Below are 24,381 nucleotides of genomic sequence, written 5' to 3'. Positions count from 1 at the left end.
TTACTTAAAAAAATGTAAGAGAATGGGGTGTAAGTTATTTTAAAAATGAAATGAAAAGAGACTTTTCATTTAGACTCTCCAGGCCACACCAGTTCTTTGCAAGTAAACCATTTGCTAGTGAAAACAACCTTTTCCTTTACTGTTAAGTCACTTGGTGTTTTAAGAGTGTCATGCATGGAAGAAACCTGACTTTGGGACTGAAAAATAAAACGTACTGAAGCAATCTCTACAGAAAGAGTCAACAGCACGACGTTGCCTTTTTTCTGCTTGCAGAGCACGACACCTAAATAAAGCCAGCAGGAGCAAGGGCTCAGCAGCAGGCAGAGCATTTAGAAGGCGCTGGGAGGCCACGACAAAGCTTTGCCATGGTGGGCAGCGGAGCGGGAAGGGCTCTGCTCCAGCGGCTGCCGCGTGCGCCGGGCGTGGCGGCGGAGCGGGATGGGGATCGGGCAGCCAGCGCGGCTGCTGTAATTAAGGAGCAGCCCGTGAGCACTGGGAGGTCAATGCCAGCCCATCTGCCAGGCCCTGCACGAGCTGGCACGGTGCCTCCCGCCTGCTGCCACTGCTGTTACCCACCTGATCCTTGGAGACTTGCTCCGACGGAGCGCTCACGCCAAGCTCTTGCAGAGGATAGACAATCTGTCGTCTCGGCCGCACGGGAGCCATGTAATGAAGGGCAGATGTCAGGGAATGAGCACAGGGATGCTGGAACTGAAAGACAGCAATCCATATTTCAGCAGAGAGAATGTCAGAGCAGTGTATCGCAGATGTCTGCTGCATGGCTTCACAAACACACACTTCTTAGTTCTGTTGGCTAAATCTGAGACAAAAATCAGCAAATAAACAAACATACTCAGAGCAGAGAAATGAATTGCAGATAATTCCTGACACTAATGAAGATAATTATGAGAGTAATTACATTACTATCTCTGTGGGAATGACAGATAAACAAGTGGTTTGGTTTATGGGATTTTTCAGCACAAGTATTTTCCCCAGGAGGATATTTTTCTCCATAGTGATCATGAATCAGCTTGATTTGACCTCATTAAGCTGTGTTATCTGCTCACTGCTAACCTTTGCTCGCCTGGCAAGGAACAGAGATGAATTTATATAGAAATTCTATACCAACTGAAATGTCTGGTTCATCCAAGTGATAAATGTTAATAAACTGTCAGAAATTTGAAAAGAACAAAACCCTGACGCTCAGCTGAACAGCCTTGATCATTAGAAATAGCTGTATCTGTCTATTATACCATGACTGCCTCTGGCATAACTGACAACATGGAAGGGAAGAAAATAGGAGAATTACAGGAAATACAGAATTAACATTAATGCAAACTAAATTACACTCAAGTGCCATTCCTTCCACAAATACTAAAAACTTGAGGTCACTAATGTTGAGAACTAAGTAAAATATCACACTTTGCAGTTATTAGATAATAATATTAGATAAGCTTAAGTAACTTAGAGTAACTCTGTAGCCAGGTAGCCTTGAAACAGTCAAAACTGGAATCACTGGTAAGATTTAGTTTCTCTTCCATCCAGTGCCATTAAACTGCATTTTTGTGAGTGCCTCTTCAGAATCTGAAAGCCTAATGCTACACAGGAACATTGGTTCCTCACAGGAACACTTAGAGCTCCACAAAAGTGCATGGGAAAACAAATCCTCCTGCAAATGTACCCAAGTCTAACCTGCCAAAGAGTTCCCACGTGAAAGCCAGTGGTGGTTCAAAAACACCCAAATCACCAAGGACAGCACCCATCTCAGTCACCAGCTAAACACCAGGTGCCCAGTGTCTAGCCAGCCAGGCAGAAGCCTGAGCTGGTGGTCAGTCTCCAGGGGAAAATTCCATCTGTCTCAAGACAGCCAGGTATGACCAAGGGATGAACTGCCCTTGGGATGCACTGTGTGTTTCCATCAGAGGTGCCAGGAGCTTGGGTGATTGCCCAGGACAGGCAGCAGATTCAGACAGTTTGCAAATTTTACCTTGTGCTGCCTTTTCTGACATGAGACTGATGACAAAACACGTGTGAGCGCTTCTGAATTACGTTCTTCTTGGAAATGGATTTTCTCCATTGGAAGTTCAGCTCTTACAGTTCTCCCATGATCCTTGCAGGAACACAAGTCCCCCCATTCAAAAGCTAATGACGTGCCTGGGTCCCACTGACTTTTGGTGAAACACAGTCTAGAGTACCTGAATCTCCTTGGAAGGGTTTTTATAAGCCACCTGACCTGGATGTGTTCAGGATGATTATCTTGCATTTACTCAGGCTGCATTACCCTTGTGCTGGGCAGGGTGCCAAGGCCATTTCCACTCTCTGCACCCACCACACTTCCTGAAGACACTGATGGACACCATGGATCAACCCTGCTATGCAAGAGCTGCGTCCATGGGTCCAGAATATGTCAGGCGGGAAGAAAAGAAGGTAAAGTTTGCTGCAGATTGACAAGAAAATCCCGTCATTCATTGAAGCAAAGAAAAAAATAAAGTGAGAAAATATGGCAATATTTAATACAAGAAACACTAGTCACATTCTCCTTACCTTACTCTCCACATATTCTGGATAAATAGGGTAGTAAAGAGAAGATTTGTGTCCCAAGCGAAGAATCTCCTTTAGAAAGTATTTTGCATAGTGATGAAATACAGGATTCAAGACAAAGTGGAAAAGATGTCCATGTTCCTCTTGCTGGTGGTCATTAAAATTAATGAAGTCCTCAATATTGTAATGTGATCGAATATACTCAGTATCCTGGAAAATTAGGAAATTCTGAGTCAGCAGTGATCAGCAGCTACCTTGACAGGATTTTAGCAAATACCAACCAATGAGTCACCTTCTGTCAATCAGGGAACTACATTTGAAAACTGAAATCAAGTGTCTTTGATAGCTGTCCTCAATTGAAAGGCACTGACTGAACAGATTTTTTTTGAAAATCTTTTCATTGTACCAAAACCTCTCCTTGCAGCTTGCCCTTTTTTACAAGTTACATGCACACCCAACCTTTACCCCACAATGCCTAATACAAGTTAGACATCCAAATTGGGGGGAAAAACCCCAATTGTTTTTCTGCATTCAAGGCACAGAAGCCCAGGCTGTGCCTCTCACCAAACTCCAGCTGAAAAAGGGAATTCCACAGAGCAGAGCTGTGTAAGAAATGCCCTCCAACAAGTTTTCCCTGTAGAAGTGATAAGCTGATATTTTTGCATGTTTATTCACTCAATATGTCCTCTTAGCTCTTAATATAATCAAGAGAATTACTCTCAGAAACAGGAGTTACTGTTCTATTGTGAAAACTAAGCATTAGAACTGCTGAACAACCTAAAATCCACCTTTTCAGTCCTAGCAGAATGTCACAAAAGTAAGACTTGGAGAATGTTTACTATTCAATAATAATATGCAATGTCTTTTTTTACTCCATCAGGTAATATGCTTTTGTTTTCAAGTACATGATTCACTATCACTTAAAACTCTACTGTTGAACAAAAAAGTTAGGAAAGCAAATCTAAAAGAAGAATTACTGCTCTTTGCAGGATTTGTGGCAAAGCTGCTTATTGACTTGAAAAGTAGAAGGGAAAGAGGTGATTAAACACCTATTTAGAGGCAGAATGGCTTTGTGCTGAAGTACAAAAAAAGTGCAGGAGGAAAACTTTCAGGACATAGCAGCAACTTCTTGAAAGTAATAGGATCTTTTTTTCATCTGTGTGTCAATCATTATTTGTGAGCAGAGAAATAATACAGTGGGCATAGGGTAGACAGCTTCTACAAGCAGCATTTTTACAGACACTTTGTTAGGTATAAGTACAGCGCCCAGCACAAAACTCAGCCTTACTGTGAGCAGCAAGCACCACAGAGCTCATGGAACACAAACTGAATTTACCATTTCATCCCTAGTGACAGCAACACCAACGACTTGATCCAAAACTTCTGCTACAAAAGCCTGTAGTGGCATCCCGTCCTGCAAGGTAAAGGCAACAGATGCACATTTTGAGTTTCAGTAGAATCTCTTCCTAATGGTAACTGTGTATTTCACCACAGAATCCCAGTTAAAACACTCTCCTCCCAGTGCAGCTCCCAGGCACCATCCCAGTTTAACCAGCCTGCTCCCCAAGAGGGAGCCAGGCATGTGGCTGGACTCTGGACCACACAGACCTTTCCTCACTGACACTTCAGTTGGGTACAGCTGCTGGAGTGCTGCAAGCTCAGCCACTGCTCCAGTCCTGATCTTAGGACAGAACTGAGCGCATATCACCAACAAATACTCACTGGATCCGTGCGAGTCTCAGTGAACAACTTTGAGTCATTCCACATATTTTCATTCAAGCTAAGATTTTCAATGAGCCTTTTGACACCCTCCAAGTCACTGGTTGCTGCTTTTCTTACGTTAAATGACCTAAAAAAAGGACAAAAAAATAATTAAAGTTGACTCTGTGACAAAATAAGGACAACTGCCAAGCTTAAGACATCACCCCTTCAGAAGTACCAACAACACCATTCAGAAACTGTAACGGATTGCTAAATGACACTTGTTCCAAACGCAGATATGAACTCATTGCATGTAATAGAAAAAATCAGAGCACCTCCTTGAGGCAACTCCAGAATCCTGCTTTATCTGCTATTAAACACTCAGCCCAATCTATAACCCGAGGTACCACCTGCCTTCAAGTGAGTAAAAGTCAGCAATAAAGGCAGGCAAAGAACCATAAAATGAATCTGGAATCTTAGCTGGACATTGTGGCACATGGGGAACAGAGCTAGATTAAAACAGGGAAAGGCAAGAAAAAATGACAAGACCGAAAAATAAAACTGAGCCAGCTGTCATGGTACAAAGTAAAGTAAGAACATAAATTTTTCTGAGAGCAAAATTACTAATTTTTGCGTTAGGCCTTGGTGCCTCAAGCAGTAACAAAAGAGGATAATCCTACATGATTGCAACACCTCTGCTAAGTGTGGAGTGCCAGTTTGTAATGACACAGTAGTGACCTGGTACCAGAATACCTGTGCCACACAGGGAACACCTTACCTACAGACAGCAGTAACCTGGCACTTAGCTCATTTACAGAATATTAGCAAACACCTTCCCACCTAGTAGTGAGGAAGAAAATTCACTTCACACTGACAGTCTACAGCAGCTGAGGAGCTCTCCCAGTGTCTGTCAAAGGCAGAACCCCTTCCTAGATACACACAGCTCATGCAACCCACACTAGTGGAGTGCTGTTCAAGAAACTGAACTACAGCTTCAGTTCCAAGAAATAAGTTCTTTCGCCCACACACAAAAAGTTGTGATTCACACAGTATATAATCTTTTTATTCCTGTTATTCTGGCTTTCCATTTAAAAGTGGATGTGCTATTCTTCAGCCTCAGTCACACTGAGAGGCATCTTGTGGAATACAAGCTTAATGAATAGCACTGGTACCTTAAAAAAACCAAGATTCTGGTATGTTATGAGAAATTTCAGAGCTGAATTCACTGACCATTTTTGAGTGATCAAAAGCACACATTTGGTTACTAAACTACAAATTAACCCTGACCTAAGCGAGCATCAGCTGAGCCTCACAGCTTCTGACACATTTCCACTGTGGATTGCAAGACCCAACAGTGCTGAGAGCTTCAGCTCACTCTTGTGAAAAGTGCATATTATATGGCTCTACACAGATATTTACTATATGTATTATGTTGTATTGATTAGTAGTGCTGTATTAACATTTTATTAGTATGGTAAATGTAGTTTTGTAATTAAAATGTAACTTTTGTAGTTAAAATAGAAACTATGTATGTGGGATATTTTTTTAAATAAAGGAATGAGGTACTCGCACTGAGATAGCAGCCACAGGACACCTAAATCTTTCAGAGAAAGAGAATTTATTGCTCCATTATCAGAAGAAATGAACTTCCCACCTCACTCAGCCTTGAAGATGCCATCAAGATTAAGAAGAAGCTGACACTGACCAGACAGAATCCTTGGTTTGAATGGAATTTATGCATCATGTATGAGGTGTATGAATATGCAACGAGCTATTGCTTTTAAGGGTTAATCCTCTGTTAATATGTGTCCTTTTTTGGGCTTATTTTGCCCAAGAAAGAGGTACCTGGACATCCGTAGCTGTTTGTTTTTATTGTCTTGTATTGTCCTAATCCCAAGTGTTCAAATTTTTATTACTCTAATTATATTGCTATTTTTATAACCATTTTATTACTATTAAACTTTTAAAATTCTAAAAATAAGTGATAGGTGGTTTTCACACTCTGCAGCCCAACTCCTCCCATCACTGCCCAGCCCACCAGCTTTGCCCCACCCCTGCCCCAGGGAAAGCAGCTGTGCCTACAGGGAGCTGCATCTGGACTGTGACAACAACAGAAATGTGAAAAGTTGAAACTGCGTTTTTTAAAAAGAGCAGATCTACCAGCTCCACTGGGATTATGGAACAGGAGGAAGGACTATCCAAGGTCTGTACTCATTTCTCTCCCAGCAATGAATTAACTCATTGTAGATGCTCAAGTCCTTTGACTGCTCAGAGACAAGGACACTATTATTATTATGCCTTTTAGTGAAAATTGAGGGAAAGTGCCCATTAAGAACCTCAGCCTATGCCTTGTCATCTGTTATTTTTTTCTCCTTCAGTGTTAAGTAGCAGACTCACAGTTCCATTTGCTGCACTCTTGCTTTTTGTGTACTTAACACTTTTTCTTATTCCTTTTTACTACCTGTACTAATCAAGAGTTCATTTTGTGCCTGTGCCTCTTCTGACTTTGCCCTTTCACATCCTCATATTCCCCTCTTCTTACCCCACTTTTCTTTTAGTCCATTTTCTATGACTTCCTTTTCACTGACATGAAAGCCGTAGGTGCAAGTACAATGTGTTGATCTTTCACTTTCACAGATTTTGGTTATTTCCAAGAAGGTATCTGCTGTTGCACCCTGTGGGTTTTGTTCTGCAGAAACTTTCCAAAAGCTCTCTGGTTTTTCCCAAAGCTTTTCTGATTCTGAACTTCAATAAGCAGCTATTTTCCCTTACTTTCCTGCAAAGCTGCAGGGGGATTTGGAAAATGCTACTGATGACCCTATTTTGTTTTCATGAAAGGATAGGCGTCATTTGGAATATGCACAATGTAATCAGGATGGTAACTTTTTTTTAAAGAGCCTTGATAACAAGTTGAATTTTGCCCAAAATTGCAAGAGGACATATTACTCCCAGCCCTACTGGTGGATTACTGAGCAGCTGGGCCTGAGATTATCAGGAATTACTCCAGCAGCTCTCTTCCCAGCCAGCTGGATTTTTACTCAGGACCCAGAAGGAAAAGATTCATCCCAGGGCAAAAAGCTTCTGCCTCAGTCCAAGAGTAGCTGGCCAGCTCTTGCATGAAGTATTTGTGTACCACCAGAGGTGATTAGGTACACAATTAAACCTAGAAGTACTTTGCTAAAAACACACCGTATTTGGTACATTAGGACCAAAACAAGAAAAAAAATCTCTAACTATGCCACAATTTAAGCTTGGTGTTTGGGCCAGAATACGCTCAATATGCAAGCAAAACTTTGGAAAACTCATTCCATGTAACAGAAATCACAGCAAGAAAGGTTTGGTGTTGCAGTTCACTGATATCTCAGCCTACAGAAGTTTTCAGAGCATCACAGAAACTGAAGGTGTGAAATAAATGATTCAACACCAAAAGTAAAAGAGAAATTATATAGAACAGATAGTCAACAGTGTTCCTGCTTGTGATATGTATGTCCCAGAAACACATGACTACAGTTCTCTTAAGAAAGCTACAGCATATTTCCAAGAATTAAACCTATACCAGGCTATCAGGTGCCAGTGTCACACAGCCTGACCCATATCCTCAAGGCCAAACATAGCGCTGTTGTAGTTATAGTGCAAGAGTTCTATTGTCATTATATTGCAAAGGTTCCATATTGCTAGAGTCTTGTACCTCCTTGAGGTTTCTTGTGGGTAGCTCCTCTAAGCACTGGCTCTTCTTTGTCCTCACAGCAGCCAACTGAATCCAGTTCCCCCTCAGCCAACCAATCCACTCTTTTATAACACTCTTCTTATTGGTTACAGCTGTGGCCTGTTAAAATCAGGCCTGCTCCTAAGCTTTAGTAATTGGTTCAGCTGCAACTCTTTAGGGGATATGATTACATTCTATACCACCTTCATTTACCCACATAGCACCACACTCCTCTGCTGGCCTTGGCCCACAACCAGGGAACTTGGAGCCACTGGTCTATACCAATGTCCATCTTCCCTACCTTAGTACTGCATACACAAATCCCAAATGAATCCTCTCTCACTGTGTCGGGGTTTTACAGAGAGGACCCTCCCTACAAATGCCAGCAGGGGTGTCCCACAGCAGGGCTGTCCCAAGGCATGACTCACGTGAGCAATCCTGCCCTGTGGAACACGTACAGCTCCCGACCCAGCCTGGACGGGCAGGAAGGGACGGCCCGAACAAAGCTCCGGATCAGCGGGAACTCGGGGACATGGTGTGGCACCAGGATGACACACAAGTCTCTGTCCTGAAAGACATTGGCAGGCAATAAAAGCATTCTCTAAGCCCTCTGAGGGGACAGACAGCCCTGAATGCAGGGTTTACACTGCACACCACCCAAGCACTGCTCTGCCTGGGCAGCACCAAGGAACTAACAGCTCAGAAATGGCTTCACTTTAAGCAAACTATGGGATGAACCTATGGGATGAACCTTCCTTACTACATCTGGTGATTCCATTGTGACATTTTATTTCAAAGACTGATATTGTTGGATGGATAAATTACATAAATTTAAAATTTCTGGGTCAGCTCTCTCTAGGAACTTTCTTTGGTGGTAAGCAGTGTTTTTGAGTGTGCTGCTTCTTAGAGCCATGACAGTGTTTCTGGTACCCAAGGCCTGTCTCTAAGGCACACTGCCATGCAGTTCTTTGTTAGATGACTTTACAACACTGGTGTGCATTAGAAAGTCTCAGAAAGTGGACGTTGTTACCTCAGACAGAGTAATCACACAGGGCATGAGTGGGAAACAGCTGCTGCACTGTGAATCCACAGTGCCACAGTTCAGTCTGTACGTAAATATTATGAATCTCCTTAATACCACTGTTTTATAGGTTTTAACTCCATCTCCTTTAATAAACTTTGCTGATTTTGTTTTTTATTGTAGGTACAGTCTGGATCTGCACATGGTTTTAAAGGAGTTTGAAGCCCTTTTTCTAAATTTGCATCTTAGAGAAGTCCCTATGGAACATAAACTGGCGAGACTATTTACAAGAGCACACAGTGACAGGGAAATGCCTTCATACTGACAGAGAGCAGGTTTAGATTACATGGTACAGAACAATTCTTCCCTGTGAGTGTGAGGAGGCCCTGGCACAGGCTGCCCAGAGAAGCTGTGGCTGCTCCATCACTGGAAGTGTCAAAGGCCAGGTTGGACAAGGCTTGAAGGAATCTGGTCTAGTGGAAGGTGTCCTGCCTATGGCAGGGGTGGAACTGGATGATCTTTAAGCTCCTTTCCAGCCCAAACCATTCCAGGATTCTAGGATAAACAGAGGACTTAGGTATGCATTCCATGAAGTCCAGAAGCAGCCAAGGAGGGGAGTAGCTCAGCACAGGGTAACCAGGCCCAGCACACTCATGTGGGGCAGACTCACTGGAGCAGTAGACCCCGATCCCCTGGCTGCCAGCTGCCCTGCTGTCCTACCACACAAAACCATTCCAACTTTCATTATACTCACTGGGAAAACATTGAAAGCATACTGCAAAAAATCCAGTGACCTGCAACAAGAGCAAATATTAGCAAATAAAGCACATATCAGAACGATCTGACACACTATGATATTGACATCCCTGCAAGTGCAGGAGCATTTATTCAGCTGATCAGAAAATTCCAATAGATCATCAATAACCAACTGCTGATGTTGTATGCTGCACAGCAATTTCTGACTTCTAGTGCTTAAAGCATCACTTAACAAGAATAACCAGGATGTTTGATGTAACACATGAGGCTCCCCACTAAAAGGGTGGGGAGAGGAACTAACAAAACATTGGCTCCCATGTTGTTGACTCCAGCCTCTTCAGAAGCCATTCCTGGACTATCACACCAGCATTAGTATACAGCAAATATTACTTCAGGTTACAAACAGTTGTTGCTATGTTCTACAGTATTTTCAGTCAGCACCAAGGGCTCTGTGACTTTGCACTCAGGAAAGCCTGCCTCATGTGCTCTGACAGACTAACAGGAACATCAATACTTAGAATTGTTTTTAAACACTTCTTTTCACTTCTCACCCACTGACTTAGAGCTGTCCCAGTCTCTTTTCCATGGTGACAGCAAATTGTGACATTTCAGTTTAAAAAGACTTGAGAAATCTCACCAAAGCCCTGCTGTTTCTCCCATGTCTAAGGCTATCAAAGAGCTCAAAAACCCAGTTATGCTGAAATTTCATAAAACAATTTTCCACCACACAACATGTATATTTTGGAGAAATTCATACAGATAACATGTTACCTTATAAATGCTGATAAATCCTCTTCTCCTTTCAGAACTGTAATTAGGCTCCCTTTAATTACCTCTTTCATAATATTACTTAAAAGAGAAATAATTTGTAATTGCAATATCTATGCCTGAATAAAAAAATTAAATCTGCAAGTACAGATCAGGATTTGGGCATTATATATTATTCTATATAATACATAACTAAGACTAGTTAACAGAATAGCTCATCAGGGGAAAGGAAAATGCCAGTGCAACTATTCTGAATTGCAATTTTCTCTCTGGTATCCAGGACAGGAAGGCTGTCTCCTCCTGATATCCACCTTGGAACCCACACTGCTCCACAGGTAAAAAAAAACAAAAAACAGGAGCACAGCATTGAATGATAAATACAGTGAGAAACATCTTGAACAGAAACAGCAAACAAAGCAAAGAGCTCAGGAGGCAAAAAAAAAAAAAAAAAAAAAACAAACCAAAAACCCACAAAAAAACAAACAAACAAAAAAAACCAGATCCTTAGGACAGGAAACCATGAGTGAGAACTCAAGAAGCCTACAGTGAGATTATTTACTGACAAATCTCTAGCAAAGCTCTGAACTGCTGTGTCAGTATAATGAAATCATTCCATAGCAAGCCCCTTGCCTCACTAATATTTCAATATAAATCTTTCTTATTCTGCAATAAATATCTTGCTCGCATTTTTACACTAGATTGTCCCTAAATTAACTGTTCTGGCACAGTCTCTCAGCAGTGCATCACACAGTTCTTATCACACATTAGTTGGTCAATGTTTCCAAGTACAACACAAATCTTTTATGTTGACTTCCTGCACTTCACTAATTAAACTAGTTCTTAACAAACTTGAGCCATATTTCTGGGTATATAATTTTGGAAATAGGTACATAAAATGCAATGTCTTTGCTCTGTTTTGGTAGCCTTGTATATTTGCATTTGCAGCAGATTCAGTGCTTGATCCCCTTGGTTAGGTGCCCTTCTTAATCAAAAAACTGCTGAAGAAATAGAATCAGTTTAAGGAATTCTCATTTTTCCTCTCAGTGAAGTTTACTCTTACACTTCTTTTAAGCCAGAGTTCAGAAGTTGCTACTCACCAATGACTGAGCAGACAGATGTTTTTTCAAACTGTACATGTTCAACTGTACACATGTTCAGCTCATCTATCAAGTCCTTATCCTGATGCCTGCTGTCTGCAGATATGACATGGATTTGAAAGCATGGAAGATCCTGGGTGTGCTCAGCTGCTTCATCTATCCCGTATCTTCCTATCTACCATCACATTGAAAAGGAAAAAAGTTCCTGGAGAAGTTTCTGCTGGTGTGGTTGAATATATTCAAGTGTGGAGAGAAATTTTAGAAAAAGAGTCTAAACCTCATTTATAGCCCTATTCTAATCCATCAGGATCTAAGAGTGTAAGGTCAGCAGCAGCAATCAAAGAGAAAATCCCTTTGTCTCCCCCAGCTGTAGAGGATTCTAGAATACAGAATAACTTCTTTCAGTGACTGGAGACAGTGTTTAGAATGGGAAAATTTACCTGTAGAGCTAAGAACAGCTTTATTGCCCCATGCAATGAGATGACAACTACTGTAACATGTAGCTCCTCTTGCAGCTAGCCAGCTTCAGAGTGTCTCCACAGAAGGAAACATTAGCCTTTTTCCACAACCTCAACTCACATTTTTTCCAACAAAACCTAATTCTTCACATTTTGTCCCCATAGACCTGTCAGAGCTAGGAAGTTGCAAGTGGAGGTTGAAACATTATTACTGAAGATAAAAAAAAACAAGCAAGAAAGAGGTCAGAAAAAAATCCCATCTCACCACTGCAGGTGCTGTCACTTGCTGATTTGTCCTGAAAACATAACCTTGACAATGGTTATTAATGGGAAAGCAGTGACTCTTCCTCCATACTTACCTACTTTTATACTGCTCATCGATACAAAACAGACGGATACTGAAAACATTTGAAGCTCCTCCATTCACAGGATGCAAATCCCCCTCCTCACCAGTCTCCAGCAGAGGCGCTGCTGAGCCTTGAGAGTCTACCAGCGGTTCAGTCTGGGAAACGGTCACAGCTCCGTCTTTCTGCAACAATAACAGACAAGGGCTCCCTTACAGCACTTGAAATTGTTTTGATTAGTTAAGCCCCATCCTTCCTCTTCTCTCTGTCACTCTTTCTTCCCACTCTGATGGCTGCTCATGGGGAGCTGGATGGGTAAACTCACCCTGACCAATAACTCTGACCTCCTCCCTCCAGACCCGTGCCCCACAGCAGAGGCACACCTGGGCCAGAGCAGAGGATGGGGCAGGAGGGAAACTCAGCAGTATTTGCTTGTCCTCATCTCTGCCAGCCTTGCTCTGTATCAGCTCTGAGAGCCAGCAGCACTGCTGGGTGTGTGCACAGCAGCACTGTGCAGCATTACCTGCACAGCTGCATCTGCACCAGGAACATGTTCCAAGTTTTGAGAAGAAACAGGCTCTGGCTGTTGACTTGTTTGGTTGCTTTCATCTTCATCTAAGTAAAAGAGAAGGTGCACAAGGTTTAATAATGTGAGCTTTACTCTCAGAATCACAGCAATAGCTGGAGTGGGCCAGGCTACCTCTATCAAAAGGTTTCATTTTAACAACAACAGTTAAAGCAGACCCTCCTACAGTTACCAGGCTAGAGCTTCATTAGACCATTTGATTTCAAAGCAAAAAACAAAAACAAAACAAAAAAAAAAAAAAAATCAGACCTGTACAATGTAAAATTAGACCTGAACAAGAACATTTGGAAGCATTTCCTAACTTGTGTTTATCCCTGTGTCAAATCTTTCCCCTATCTAAACTGAAAGACAGGAGTCAGTGTATTGACTGATATCTTAACTCCCATGTGTTGCTAACTTGCTTTCTGGTGATCACAAAGACAAGCAAGGGCTCTTGATTCTCAGATTAATTGTCCCAAAATAATTGCAATTCAGGTTAAATCCCAGCCAAACCAGAGCTCATACTGGTGCAGTAAGAGACCAGAAACAGGGATTATAATTCCTTTATAAGTTTTACACAATAAACTGCTGAGGTGTAGGTGTTGCTGCTGAAGAAAACTCATCAAGCAAGGACACCCTTGCATTTGGAAAATCGAGTAACATTAAGGAAATAAAGGTTTCTGAGCTCCAAGAAGAACACAAAATAAGCTTCAGAAAACAACAGAATTCATCCCTTCTCCCTCTGAATTTTACCTTGGGACACTCACATAAGCTACATTCATAGACAGAAGCATTTCTTCACACAGTAATGGGCACTTTGTAAAAAAATACCTCAAAGGTTTAAAATAAGCAATTAGAAGAAAAAATTAGCCAGAAGCAATTAGAAAAAAAAAATCTTGTCTCAAAATCTGTTTCTCTGTCAATAAAAGAGTGCAGATGCAACATGCAGGGCAAGGAGAAATGCGGGGGTTAGGAATCATGGATTCTCTGGGGGTATCACAGATGTGAGCCTTCACAGAAATGATCAAATGTCGTCTTGATTAACCAGCTCCATTTCTCATTACCAACAGCCTTGCAGGTGTCAGAAGTTAATTAATACAAGTCTCTTGTTGTCATGTAAATATTGATATGTTGTTCTGACTTCATACTAAAATGCAAATCCTTAATGGCTCCACCATCCACTCCTGTCAGACGTGGCTGCATTGCTGTTTACAGACACGCTGTACACGAGTGATGTGAAGAACTGCAATACTATCACTAAATCAAGTAAAGACCACAAACAAAGAAAATTAAAATAATTCTGTGATTGCTGGTTTGTTAGCTGAGGTACAGTCATCAGGATCAAGAAGCCAGTTCACCATGAGGCCTGATGAAAAGCCCTTGAATCATTCCCACTGCATCATGTTTTCTAGCAACTAATTCATGACACCATATAGAGTAACAACCAAATTACTGTAATTACCCTGAAACCTAAGTGGCATATCAGTACAGACTGTTGTATACTCTTTCATTATTATTCAGCATTACATTTTGAAAGGAAAAAAAATATCAACCTGTGGTCTCTACTTAAAGCTAAAGAGCTTGAAAAAATGACCTTTTTATATGTAGGAACATAAAATTAGGAAGGAATGCAGCTTACACTTTAAAATTTCCAAGCCTTCAGATTCCATAAAGCCAAGTCCAGATCTTCTATTGATGTCAGGTCACTGAACCTGCTCTGTCCTCACAGCAGGACACCGCCCAGCAGCAAGTTCTCAATGCAGCCACTAAAGCAGCCTTCATGGAACGGGCAAGGCTTTGCAATACCCACAAACGCAAACCACATGGCACTAACACCACAACAGATTTGAAGGACACGGGCTGGCCTTCATGCTGGAAAGGCTTATCAACTCCTGAGATGCAACTCTTCTATTCTAAAATGTACAAAGCTACAACAAAAATTTTAACTACTATTTCATGATAACGGAATTGATGTTCCTGAGCAGTGAAGGCACAACTTTCAACTTTGCTATCAGGTTTCTCGTGTAGTAATAGAAAAAGCCCTGTTGTCAGAGATTCATTAAAATAACTTCTGTTTTTATGCTAGAACAGCTCATCCTTAAAGTAGCACCCTAATAAGTTGACATGGCCCATGAAAGCAGCTGTGAGATAGCTGCAAGGTATAGGAGGGACTTTCACACAACAAGCAGATTTTTTCCTTTCCTGGGCAGCCGATTCGCTGTGACACTGAAGCCCCAAGAGAATTGTTTCTTGTGGCAAAATCTTCATAGCATAACAAGAGAGATTACTCTCCCTAAGCAGACTGAAGAAAGACTATTATAAGTTTTGTCTTACATTGTCAGTGGGAAAGGAAAAAAGGTGGGGAGGAGAAAGGTTTTAGTCTGTTTTTTTTCTTATTATTTTTCTCTTAATTGTGTTAATAAAGTTTTCTTTATACCCTTTAATGTTTGTGCCTGTTTAGCCCTCCTTCTCTTAATACTGATCTCTCAGCAAGAAAATAAGTAAATAAATTCTAGTAAGTGCACTGGCACTTAGCCAGCACTAGACCCACTACATAATTGGGGCATTGGCCAGGAAATCAAACAATTGGCAAGCCAAAACCTCTACAATCATTAATGATTTGCACTTAAGCTAACTGGAAATCTACAAATAATTATTTTTCCCCAGAGCTGCTCTTGTCATTCCAAATAAAGGGATACTACTACTTTAAGGAGTTTTACCTGAAGGCAACCCACAGGGTTGCAACTACCATCAAATCTAATGAAGTTTTTAAATGAAGAGAGAAAGGAAGGGAGATAGATTTACAGAACTGCTAACCATGCTGCTTAAAACATTTCTAAAAAGCACACAGATGTCAGATTCTGAACAGAACAGCTTATGCTAAGTTTTAACATTTAGAAAAAGTTCCATAGATTTCCTAAAATTATTAAAAAAAAAACACACAACAGCTGTACTGTCAAACCCTGTAACCACATTCTCACTGAAAAGCTCAGCAGCACAGAATTTGCCAGAAAACACAGACCTACAATTTGCAGGCTCTGGAGAAGGGAGAGGACACCAGGACAGGAGCAGCCCTGGGATGGGTAAGGCTGGGAGAGAGCCCTGGTGGTTGGTCACCTTGCCCAAGCCTCTGCTCAAGCAGGGTCACCCAGGACTGGGCTCTGGCTCCTAAGTCATCTCTCTCCCTCCTCAGTCTCATTCCTCCTCCTACCCACATCTGTCACCTCTTCTGAGCTAATACTCCTGGAGCTGCAGGAGCACAGGATCAAACAGGACACAGGCAGCTTCCTCCATCTCCCATGTGCAAGATGCTTCCTTGCAGGGGAGGGGAAGTCCACAGGAGCAGCTACAAGACCCATTTCTCTCCCTTTTTTGTTCTGTGACTGCCAGCTTTGAGGTGCCAGCTGGTGACAGCCCTGCAGCTCCCTGGTTGCCTTTTTTGCCTGCTGCTTTGTGTTCAGAAAAGCAGATACATAACCTAGTGGTGGAGGTGTTTTATTCCACTACTGATAATTAGTAGATAGCAAGATGCAGCCCTTCTGCACAAAATGCCCTTTGACACTGAAAAATAAAGACAACAACAGTAAATCATTTACATGACACTTCTGTTCTACAAACAGGTGACATATTTGTGCTACTGGTTTTTATCACTCACAGGAAGCAGCTAGCACGTGTTGCTATATTGGGCCCAATATAAAAGCAGAATAAAGAGACAGTCTCTGATCTCCCAAAATCTTGTAACCCAGGAGACTGCAAACAATAAGCAACGAGCAGAAGCTGAACCACAAGGAAAAAAGATGACATAAGTCAACAGGACAACATAACAGGCACAGTTAGGCCAGCTGCTCAGCTACCAACAGACCTCACTTCACCACCAGATTTTACAATCTCATCTTCCTTTAACAGCACAACTGTGTCTGATAGACAGTATACGCCACACAACAGCTTTCTGAAACTTCAAGTCCACATTTATCCCATAGTTATCCCACAGGGCTGCTCCCCACAAACAGCAATCACTTCTGAGTCAAAGACCAGGGCTATCAAAATTCCCCTCCTCAAGCAAAAAAAAAAAAAAAAAAAAAAAAAAAAAAAAAAAAAGGCATCCTACTTCAAGACCAGGGATGTTAATTTGTGTTTTCTTCCTAGTAAACCTATACATCCTTTTCCAACCTTCTGCAAAACCTACTCAGAAGCTAGACACGAACACACTTTGTATTTGTTTAGCAATATTTAGAATATAGATACCTCCTTGAACACTTGGCTTCCGTGGCACTTCGAGAATATCCTCAGGATGCGGTTTACAGAGTCCATGGAAAGGCCCTAAGTCAAAACACTCTTGTAACAAGGAGATGTTCACATCAGAACATAAGCTCATGAATCCTACTGCAGTGCCACCAACCTGGAAGATAAAAGCCCTGTCACATGAACCTGCCATGCTAGGAAAGCACAAAAAAAAACTGAACAAAAAATTTCTGAAACATCAACTTTTATGTTCCATCTCTGCGGAATGACTGTATAATGAAAAACTATAAAGGAATTATTTCAGCAAAAGTTAAAGATTCGCTTTTATTTTTTTTTCCTTGTAACATAGGTACTAGGACCTCCACAGTAGATGTTCAAATTCCTGTTTTAGCTATGACTTGCAAGAGTGTGAGGCTTATATATATAGGCCAAATAATGACCTGGAGTTTCAGTAAAACATTTGCTATGGCAAATACACAACATACTTCCAAAAACATAATTTTGCTTAAAGTTACAGTGCAGCTAAGTAGAACCTCATTCAGTTATCTGTAATAGCTGGCTCATTACTGGACACTGATTTGGACCCAAATTGGGGTCAAACTGAAGGGTGTATTTAATTCTCCTAAGAAATTAACTCAAGAAATCAATTCTGTATAATATAAGCAGTACCAAATGCAGTACGTATTTGCAGCACTTGTAAGCCCCAAATATTTCTGTGTTCTGAAAAAAACCCAAGAACTAGTCTTAAAACCCAAATGCTCTGGCAGACATGAAAGTGATGGGATCCCTGCAATGCTGGCACCCATGGTACTCTGCATGCCTGATTGCTGCTGGAGTTCTCAGCAAGCTGCAGCCCTCAGCATGACACACACTGGGATCAGAGAGACCTGGCATGCTGGAGAGCTTCTGGCTTTAACTGGGACAAATCTAGAAGAAGGAAGCTCTTAAATTTTTTGTAGTGTATGCAACTTTCTGGTGAAACACATTATCAAAACACATTTTTGTTCCTCCTCAATGCACATAATGAAAGCCTTTAGAAACCTAATGAAAACTCACATGCTGGATTTGTACAGCTGTTTTATCAAGCCATCAGCACATCAATAAAGACTTGAAAAAGTGTGACGTTTAATTTTTCTGCCCTCACACAACAAGTGATTGTTTGTTTGCCTTGTTTGCGTAACCAACAAAGCTGGGGTGCCACAGTTGCCTGGCTGCTGTGCAATTTCAGGCCCAAGGCTCAGCAGAGGCTGATTAACCAATCCATCTACCATATGTGCAAAAAGAGGCTGCCAGCTTCCTTCTCCACAGGGGAAGCTGGCATCCATCATGGTCTGTGTGGAGGTGCTTTCCCAGCCCGCCGTGGCAGTGGCAGCTGGGATAAACTGGGGCTTGGAACACCTTTTGGTGGTCTCACATTGAGCTCTGAATGTGCCACTGGAATGTCTTATTTATAGCAACAGCCCTCTGCAATGTGCCATTACACTAATGGTGCATTGTTTCCCATTTGGCTCCCAATGGCAGTGATTACATGTTGCAATTTTATAAAACCATTTGCCACAAAAAGCAGATTTTGGGAATTAAGGAGGTTATATTGCCTATCAGTTTGCACTACCATGCACAATTACCAACACATGAAAATCAGGAATTTTCAGTAGGATAACTATTACCATTCCTTTCTTATTTAAATTAATTCCTGGGTTTGTCTACATTTCAGCAAAAATTCGTTTGAACCAAGAGAAAGAAAAATTATCTACAGGACTTAAAACTGTGAAAGAATTACTGGCTACTCATTTTCACATGCAATATTAGCTGTCATTGGGAATGAAAACAGGTCAGCTATAATGCAAATGTCTAAAATGACAACATGGCTTCATCAAGACAGCCTGTCCAAATTACTTGAAAATTACTGGGAATTGCTGCTTCATTTCTGAACTGGAAACATCACTCCTGAGGACAGACACAAACTACATTGAGAAGGGCACTCACTGTGAGGGTATAGAGCATGAATTCTACTTTTAACAGGTGGGCTGCTGTTTTTGTCCCCTGAGCTAGAGTGGCTGTCACACAGGACATCACTGAAGCTATGATCAGACAAAATCAGAGGTCATGGCAGACTGACCTCACAAACAGCTGCCTGATTTTCTTCACCTTCACGTTCTATGAGATCAACAAGGAGATATTCACCATAGGTTTCCTTCAGAGTCTCACTTTGAGGTGTCCAGATTAGCATGAGATCATCATAATCTTCCAGCCTACAAAAAAGAGATCAGGTAATGTCCTATGGCTCTGCCATTAACAGGCCCTGATACTTCTGCTCCACTCCATTAATATATGGAAGAATATTACAAATACTTGTTCCAAAGGCTGCACCCATAAATCACTTCACCTAGGACACATTCCCAGTGCACACTAAAGTGGGAGTCTCAGCACCAGAGACAGATCCACACCCAACAGCCAGCAGAACCCACCAAAATCTGCACTGCTCAGTGGAGATGCTTCTCTTGCCCTAAGAAAATATACGAGAATCTCAGCTCAAGATTCTCCTGCCTCACTCTCCTACAACTGTAGTGGAGCATTCATACAGGTCCCAACCTACATAGCTTTTTATTTAAACAGGCAACAGAGACTCTTTCCCACCAGGCTGCTATTTATAGCCAGGGTCAATGTAACTCTGAATGAGAAAATCCAGCTCTTTTACCAGAACAGTGGCACAATTCCTGAGTCACCCATGCCGAGACTATGGCACAAAGGTGGTGGCAAACCAGCTTTAGCACTCAACTGCTATCAATAACATGAAGCCACTTGTATTTATCTCTCAGGAAAACGCTGGATTGAGTGGTACAACCAAAGACAGCAGAAACTTCGGCTGCGTTGGGCTGCCAAAAGGAACAACTGCAACAAACTGCAGGAGAAGCCCTCCCTGCTCCGGGCCGGGAACAGGCGGCTACCTCGGCTGTCACACCGACACCCCAGGAACACTCGGAGAGGCGGCACCGGGGCTGTGGGAGCCCGGCACGGTCTCTGCCGCCACCCGGCGGCCCCGCCAGGCACGGGCAGCGGCTGCTCCGCTTGCTCAGGATGCTCAAACCTCCTCCTCCTCCTGCACGGGAGCCGGGACCGGCCCGCGGCGCTTCCCTCCTTGTCAGGGATGCACAAACGTGCTGCACCAGGGAGAACCGGGAACTTCGGAGCTTCCCGGGGTTTTGGGGGAAATTCCTGCTGTGTTCCAAGGTCCCACTGGGTCCCCCATGCCTGTATGTGATACCGGTAAAGTTGGAGATCATTGCTCCACACAGGCAGGAACCCAGAAACAATAAACAGATTCTCAGTGCTACTCTTTATGTGTGTCTGGATGTGGAAGGAGCCTTAAAGAAAACACAGCTGGGCAAAAGAGGTTCTGTTACTCGTTATATCAAACACTGACCAAGTTCCTAAGCACTGCCTGACTCCAGCACAGGAGAGGGGATCAGGGGGTCCCTGGATGCTTTTGCTGCTCCTGCACACCAGAATGGATGTGAGCTCTGGGTACAACCACCTTTGTAACCAAGGCTAGGGACCTCATGGATTCTAACCTTGTTCCTGCTTCTTTTTTCCCCCTCAACTAAAATGAAGCTCTGGCAACAATGAAAACTCCATAAAAACTTACAGTAACTCATTCCTTACCCCTCAAGCCAAAATAGTTACCCTCATCTCCTTCACAGGGAAAATCTGCAGGGAGGTTTTCTATTATCAGAACATCACCACCTCAGCACAATTAATTCGTTTGTTTTTTTGAGGTTCGAGAGCTTATTAACAGATTTGCTGAACTAAGAAGGGTAACAGAAGAAGACTGTATCCTAATTGAACCCTGTTATTTCATGGAGTCCATAACAGATACACACCCACACACCCCCTTCAAGTGGAACATTGTGCCAAGTGTTTTGAGTGCCCTGTGTCATGCTGCTCTGTGGGACACAAGATCACACACAAAGGTGCAGATGCCCATTCCTGAAGACTGACCCTGTGACAGTCAATGGACTCTGCACACACCCATTCATCTCCCTGTACACTACTCTGTAGGAACACAACCATTTCAACTTGTTTATTCTGCTTTTAGTATCTTCCACCACTACCACAATATTTAACAAAGTAAAGAAACCCTCCAAACCTCACTAAGCTTTCCAATATAAAAATGCCACTAAATCCCTCTACTGTGAGTGCAAGCACAGAGCTGCAGATTTGACTCTTGCCTACAGGGAACAAACCCAAGAATGGCAGGATCTAGACAAGACACCAGCAAGAACCTTAAACATCAAAGCTTAGTGGGCTGCATTCTGACACATTTTCACATTATAGAGGCCAGATAGAGAGCAAGTTCGAAATCGATGGTTAAACGAAGTATCAGTTTACAGCTGCTTTTCACCCTCTGTAAGCAGGGGAAGAGGGACAGAGATTAGGCTAATCTCCTCTCACTGCCCCAGAACATGTTGCTAGGCAGGTGGCTGCAGACAACATCCACAGAAGAGTCTCTAAGGGCTCCCACTGACTGTTACTATGGATGCCAGTGAAGCACAGGGTGAATGCAGAGAGAAGGGAAAGGCAGAGCTCCTTCTGCAAACAGAAATTAGCCTTACCTGTTATCCACTGATGGGCAACGCTGAAGTATGAATTTTGTACCACCACTGTGTAATTTCAGAGGCAAACTGGTTTCCCAGTTGATTTTCTATTAATACCAAAGCTAAAGCAATTTTTACTTTTTATAACAAACTACCAAAATCCCAGACAAGATGGCAGCTCTTATCAGGAATATTGCTACTCTTAAGTGACACTTCCAGTCATGCAAAAGAATATTTCAATTGACAATATCCAATGACTACAAAAAAAAATTAGCTTAAACTGAAAAAAAATTAAAGGACAAATGTGATAATCAGAACCAAGACATATGGAAAGATTTTTAATCTTCAGGCATTAACTCACATGCCTTCTCTATATAAAAGTCTATTCACTTACAGGTGATACACAACTCAAAAGAAACACTCAAAAATACTAACAATTGTACATCTAGTTAGTATGAGAGAGATTTTTAACATTGAAGTATCCAGAGCTACAGCAGGAGGATGTGAAGTGGCAAAGGTCAGGCCTCAGTCCTTTTTCTTAAAATGCTCAAAAATTGAGCAACAGGAGGAACACAAGCTGCAGATTTGCTTCAGATCCATGTGGTAAAATTTAATACATGCAATAAAACACCTCTCAGAGACAGGCTCCTGTCAGAATGCAGCCCAAGCTGGCAGCATGAACCAGCCCATAAATAAATGGTGTGGGGCTTTACCAATCAGACACATTCAACGTGGCATCACCATCTGCAGGGCACTGGTCAGTACAGACTCCCCCCAAATCCATACCATGTGCTGAGTCTCCAAGGAACACCCTTCTCCCTAAACTTCAGTCTCCACTGCAGGCATCAGAAATGCTAATTTAATCACCACTCTGCTACCTAGCCACAAAGCAACACTTACATTTACTACTGGTAAAAACTCCAGAATAAATCAGTTAAATCAAACTACTGCTTCATAAACCATTACCCTACCAGCGGTTTTCCCACAGGGAAGAGGACAACAAGTAACTCAAAATTTGATGGATACATGTTCTGTTTCAACCACACCACAAGGAAGCATCTCCACAGCAACAACAGGAAAAGCTCCAGGCCCTTGGGTCAGAAAGCTGGCATTTCTCATGTCCTGGACACAACACTGGCACAGGCAGAAGGCACATGGCAGGAAAAACCAAGAGTGGCAACAGCAGTCTAGTTCTGCCAGCAGATCACAGAACAAACATCACTAACAAAAAATAGTCTTCCTACATAGCTAACTAGCATTCAAAAAATACATCTTGTGATGAAATAGAATAAAACCAGCATAATCCTAGAACTACCTAGTTTGGTTATCACAGAAAACTATCACCAGCTGGGGGCTAAGTACAAATCATAAATGGGATGGGACTGCTGGGAACATGCCTTGAGCTGTTTTATTTTCCACCATCAGTATCATTACATGGTTATGACAATGGGAGGATGCTGTCAGCTCACATCTCAGGCAGCAGACAAAGAATGTTACAGCTTACTTTAAAAGTTTTTTGACCAATCACACAAAGCAAAAGCATACTGACAGTAGTGCTATCCAATCACCATAAGCACACATTCCTTGGTTAAAACAATGCTCGAGAGCATTGTTTTAGAGCAGCCAAGCTCAGCTACTGATGCTGCAAACCAAAGAAGGAAAATGCTTCAGTTTCCCCCAGCCAGATGTGCTCAGGGAAGCAGGATCAGGGAGCTGCGTTACCTTGCTTGGCGCACATACAGCTGTGGGTGCCAACGATGCCTCGGGCATGCCAGCAAGGTGAAACGTCTCTCTACATGTGAGAGTGGAGCAGGCACAATTCTTTCAAAGACATCCCCCAGGTCCAGCTCTGAATGGCTAAAACCTGTCAGGGCAACAGAGAAACTTCATTATGAAAGCTTTTAATTAGCAACAAAAATGTCTGAGGAAAATGGAATGTCAAACTTAAACCACAGATAGTAAAATGCCCCAAGTCTTTTAAGTTAGGCAATGAGGCTGAAATGACAGCAGCATAAATGTGTGAGAATCATCACCAAAGTCATCTAATTAACCCAGCATTCCAAACCTGAATAAGCTTCAAAGCAATCAGAAATTGGTAGGAAACAATCCCAATAAGAATAATATAGCAAATTCTCTATGCCTGCGGAGAGTCTCTGTCAGGACTCACAATGCTGAAGGAAAGCTGATGTTGGTTGACAGGGTGGATTTGACAAAACCCTTAATTCAAGCCCTGTTCTCTGTAGTTGACACACCACTACAGTCTTTTAGTGTGACTTGGAACCAATATCTCTGGAAGCCAACATATCAGAAAAGTTCTAGCTTCCTTTTCAGCTCAATCAAGTGCATGCTTGGTTTATCAGTCAGAATTCAGGACCAAAACTCCAAAATTCCACATCTGGTGCTACTCTCTGCTTAACATGTGTATTCCCTACCTTTGTACTTCTGTTCTAGAGGAAATAATCTGAGTTTCCTTCTATGTCTCCAGCAGCCCCTCTGAGTCTCACCAAAGTGTTCTCTTCCAATCTGCACTGGCATGGCTAAGTAAGAGAAAGTGCCCAATTTCAAGTCTCTTGGCTCTATTCAAACA

General features: G+C 42.2%; 1 protein-coding gene across 1 annotated transcript in view; it reads right to left on the bottom strand.

Moving 5' to 3' along the window:
* Window positions 1–24,381, bottom strand: part of CFAP61 (cilia and flagella associated protein 61) — an 89,182-nt gene that overhangs the window by 59,104 nt on the left and 5,697 nt on the right. The window contains exons 6-16 of the mRNA XM_063152674.1: window positions 23,517–23,658; window positions 19,319–19,451; window positions 17,203–17,356; window positions 12,916–13,007; window positions 12,408–12,577; window positions 9,724–9,763; window positions 8,377–8,516; window positions 4,264–4,390; window positions 3,878–3,955; window positions 2,545–2,751; window positions 577–711 (exon numbers count right to left, since the gene is read on the bottom strand). Coding sequence (XP_063008744.1) covers window positions 577–711; window positions 2,545–2,751; window positions 3,878–3,955; window positions 4,264–4,390; window positions 8,377–8,516; window positions 9,724–9,763; window positions 12,408–12,577; window positions 12,916–13,007; window positions 17,203–17,356; window positions 19,319–19,451; window positions 23,517–23,658 — 1,418 coding nt within the window. The remainder of the gene's footprint in view (window positions 1–576; window positions 712–2,544; window positions 2,752–3,877; window positions 3,956–4,263; window positions 4,391–8,376; window positions 8,517–9,723; window positions 9,764–12,407; window positions 12,578–12,915; window positions 13,008–17,202; window positions 17,357–19,318; window positions 19,452–23,516; window positions 23,659–24,381) is intronic.

Source organism: Melospiza melodia, chromosome 3, assembly GCF_035770615.1.
Source record: "Melospiza melodia melodia isolate bMelMel2 chromosome 3, bMelMel2.pri, whole genome shotgun sequence".
NCBI classification, from domain to species: domain Eukaryota; kingdom Metazoa; phylum Chordata; class Aves; order Passeriformes; family Passerellidae; genus Melospiza; species Melospiza melodia.
This window is presented reverse-complemented; position numbering and strand designations above follow the sequence as displayed.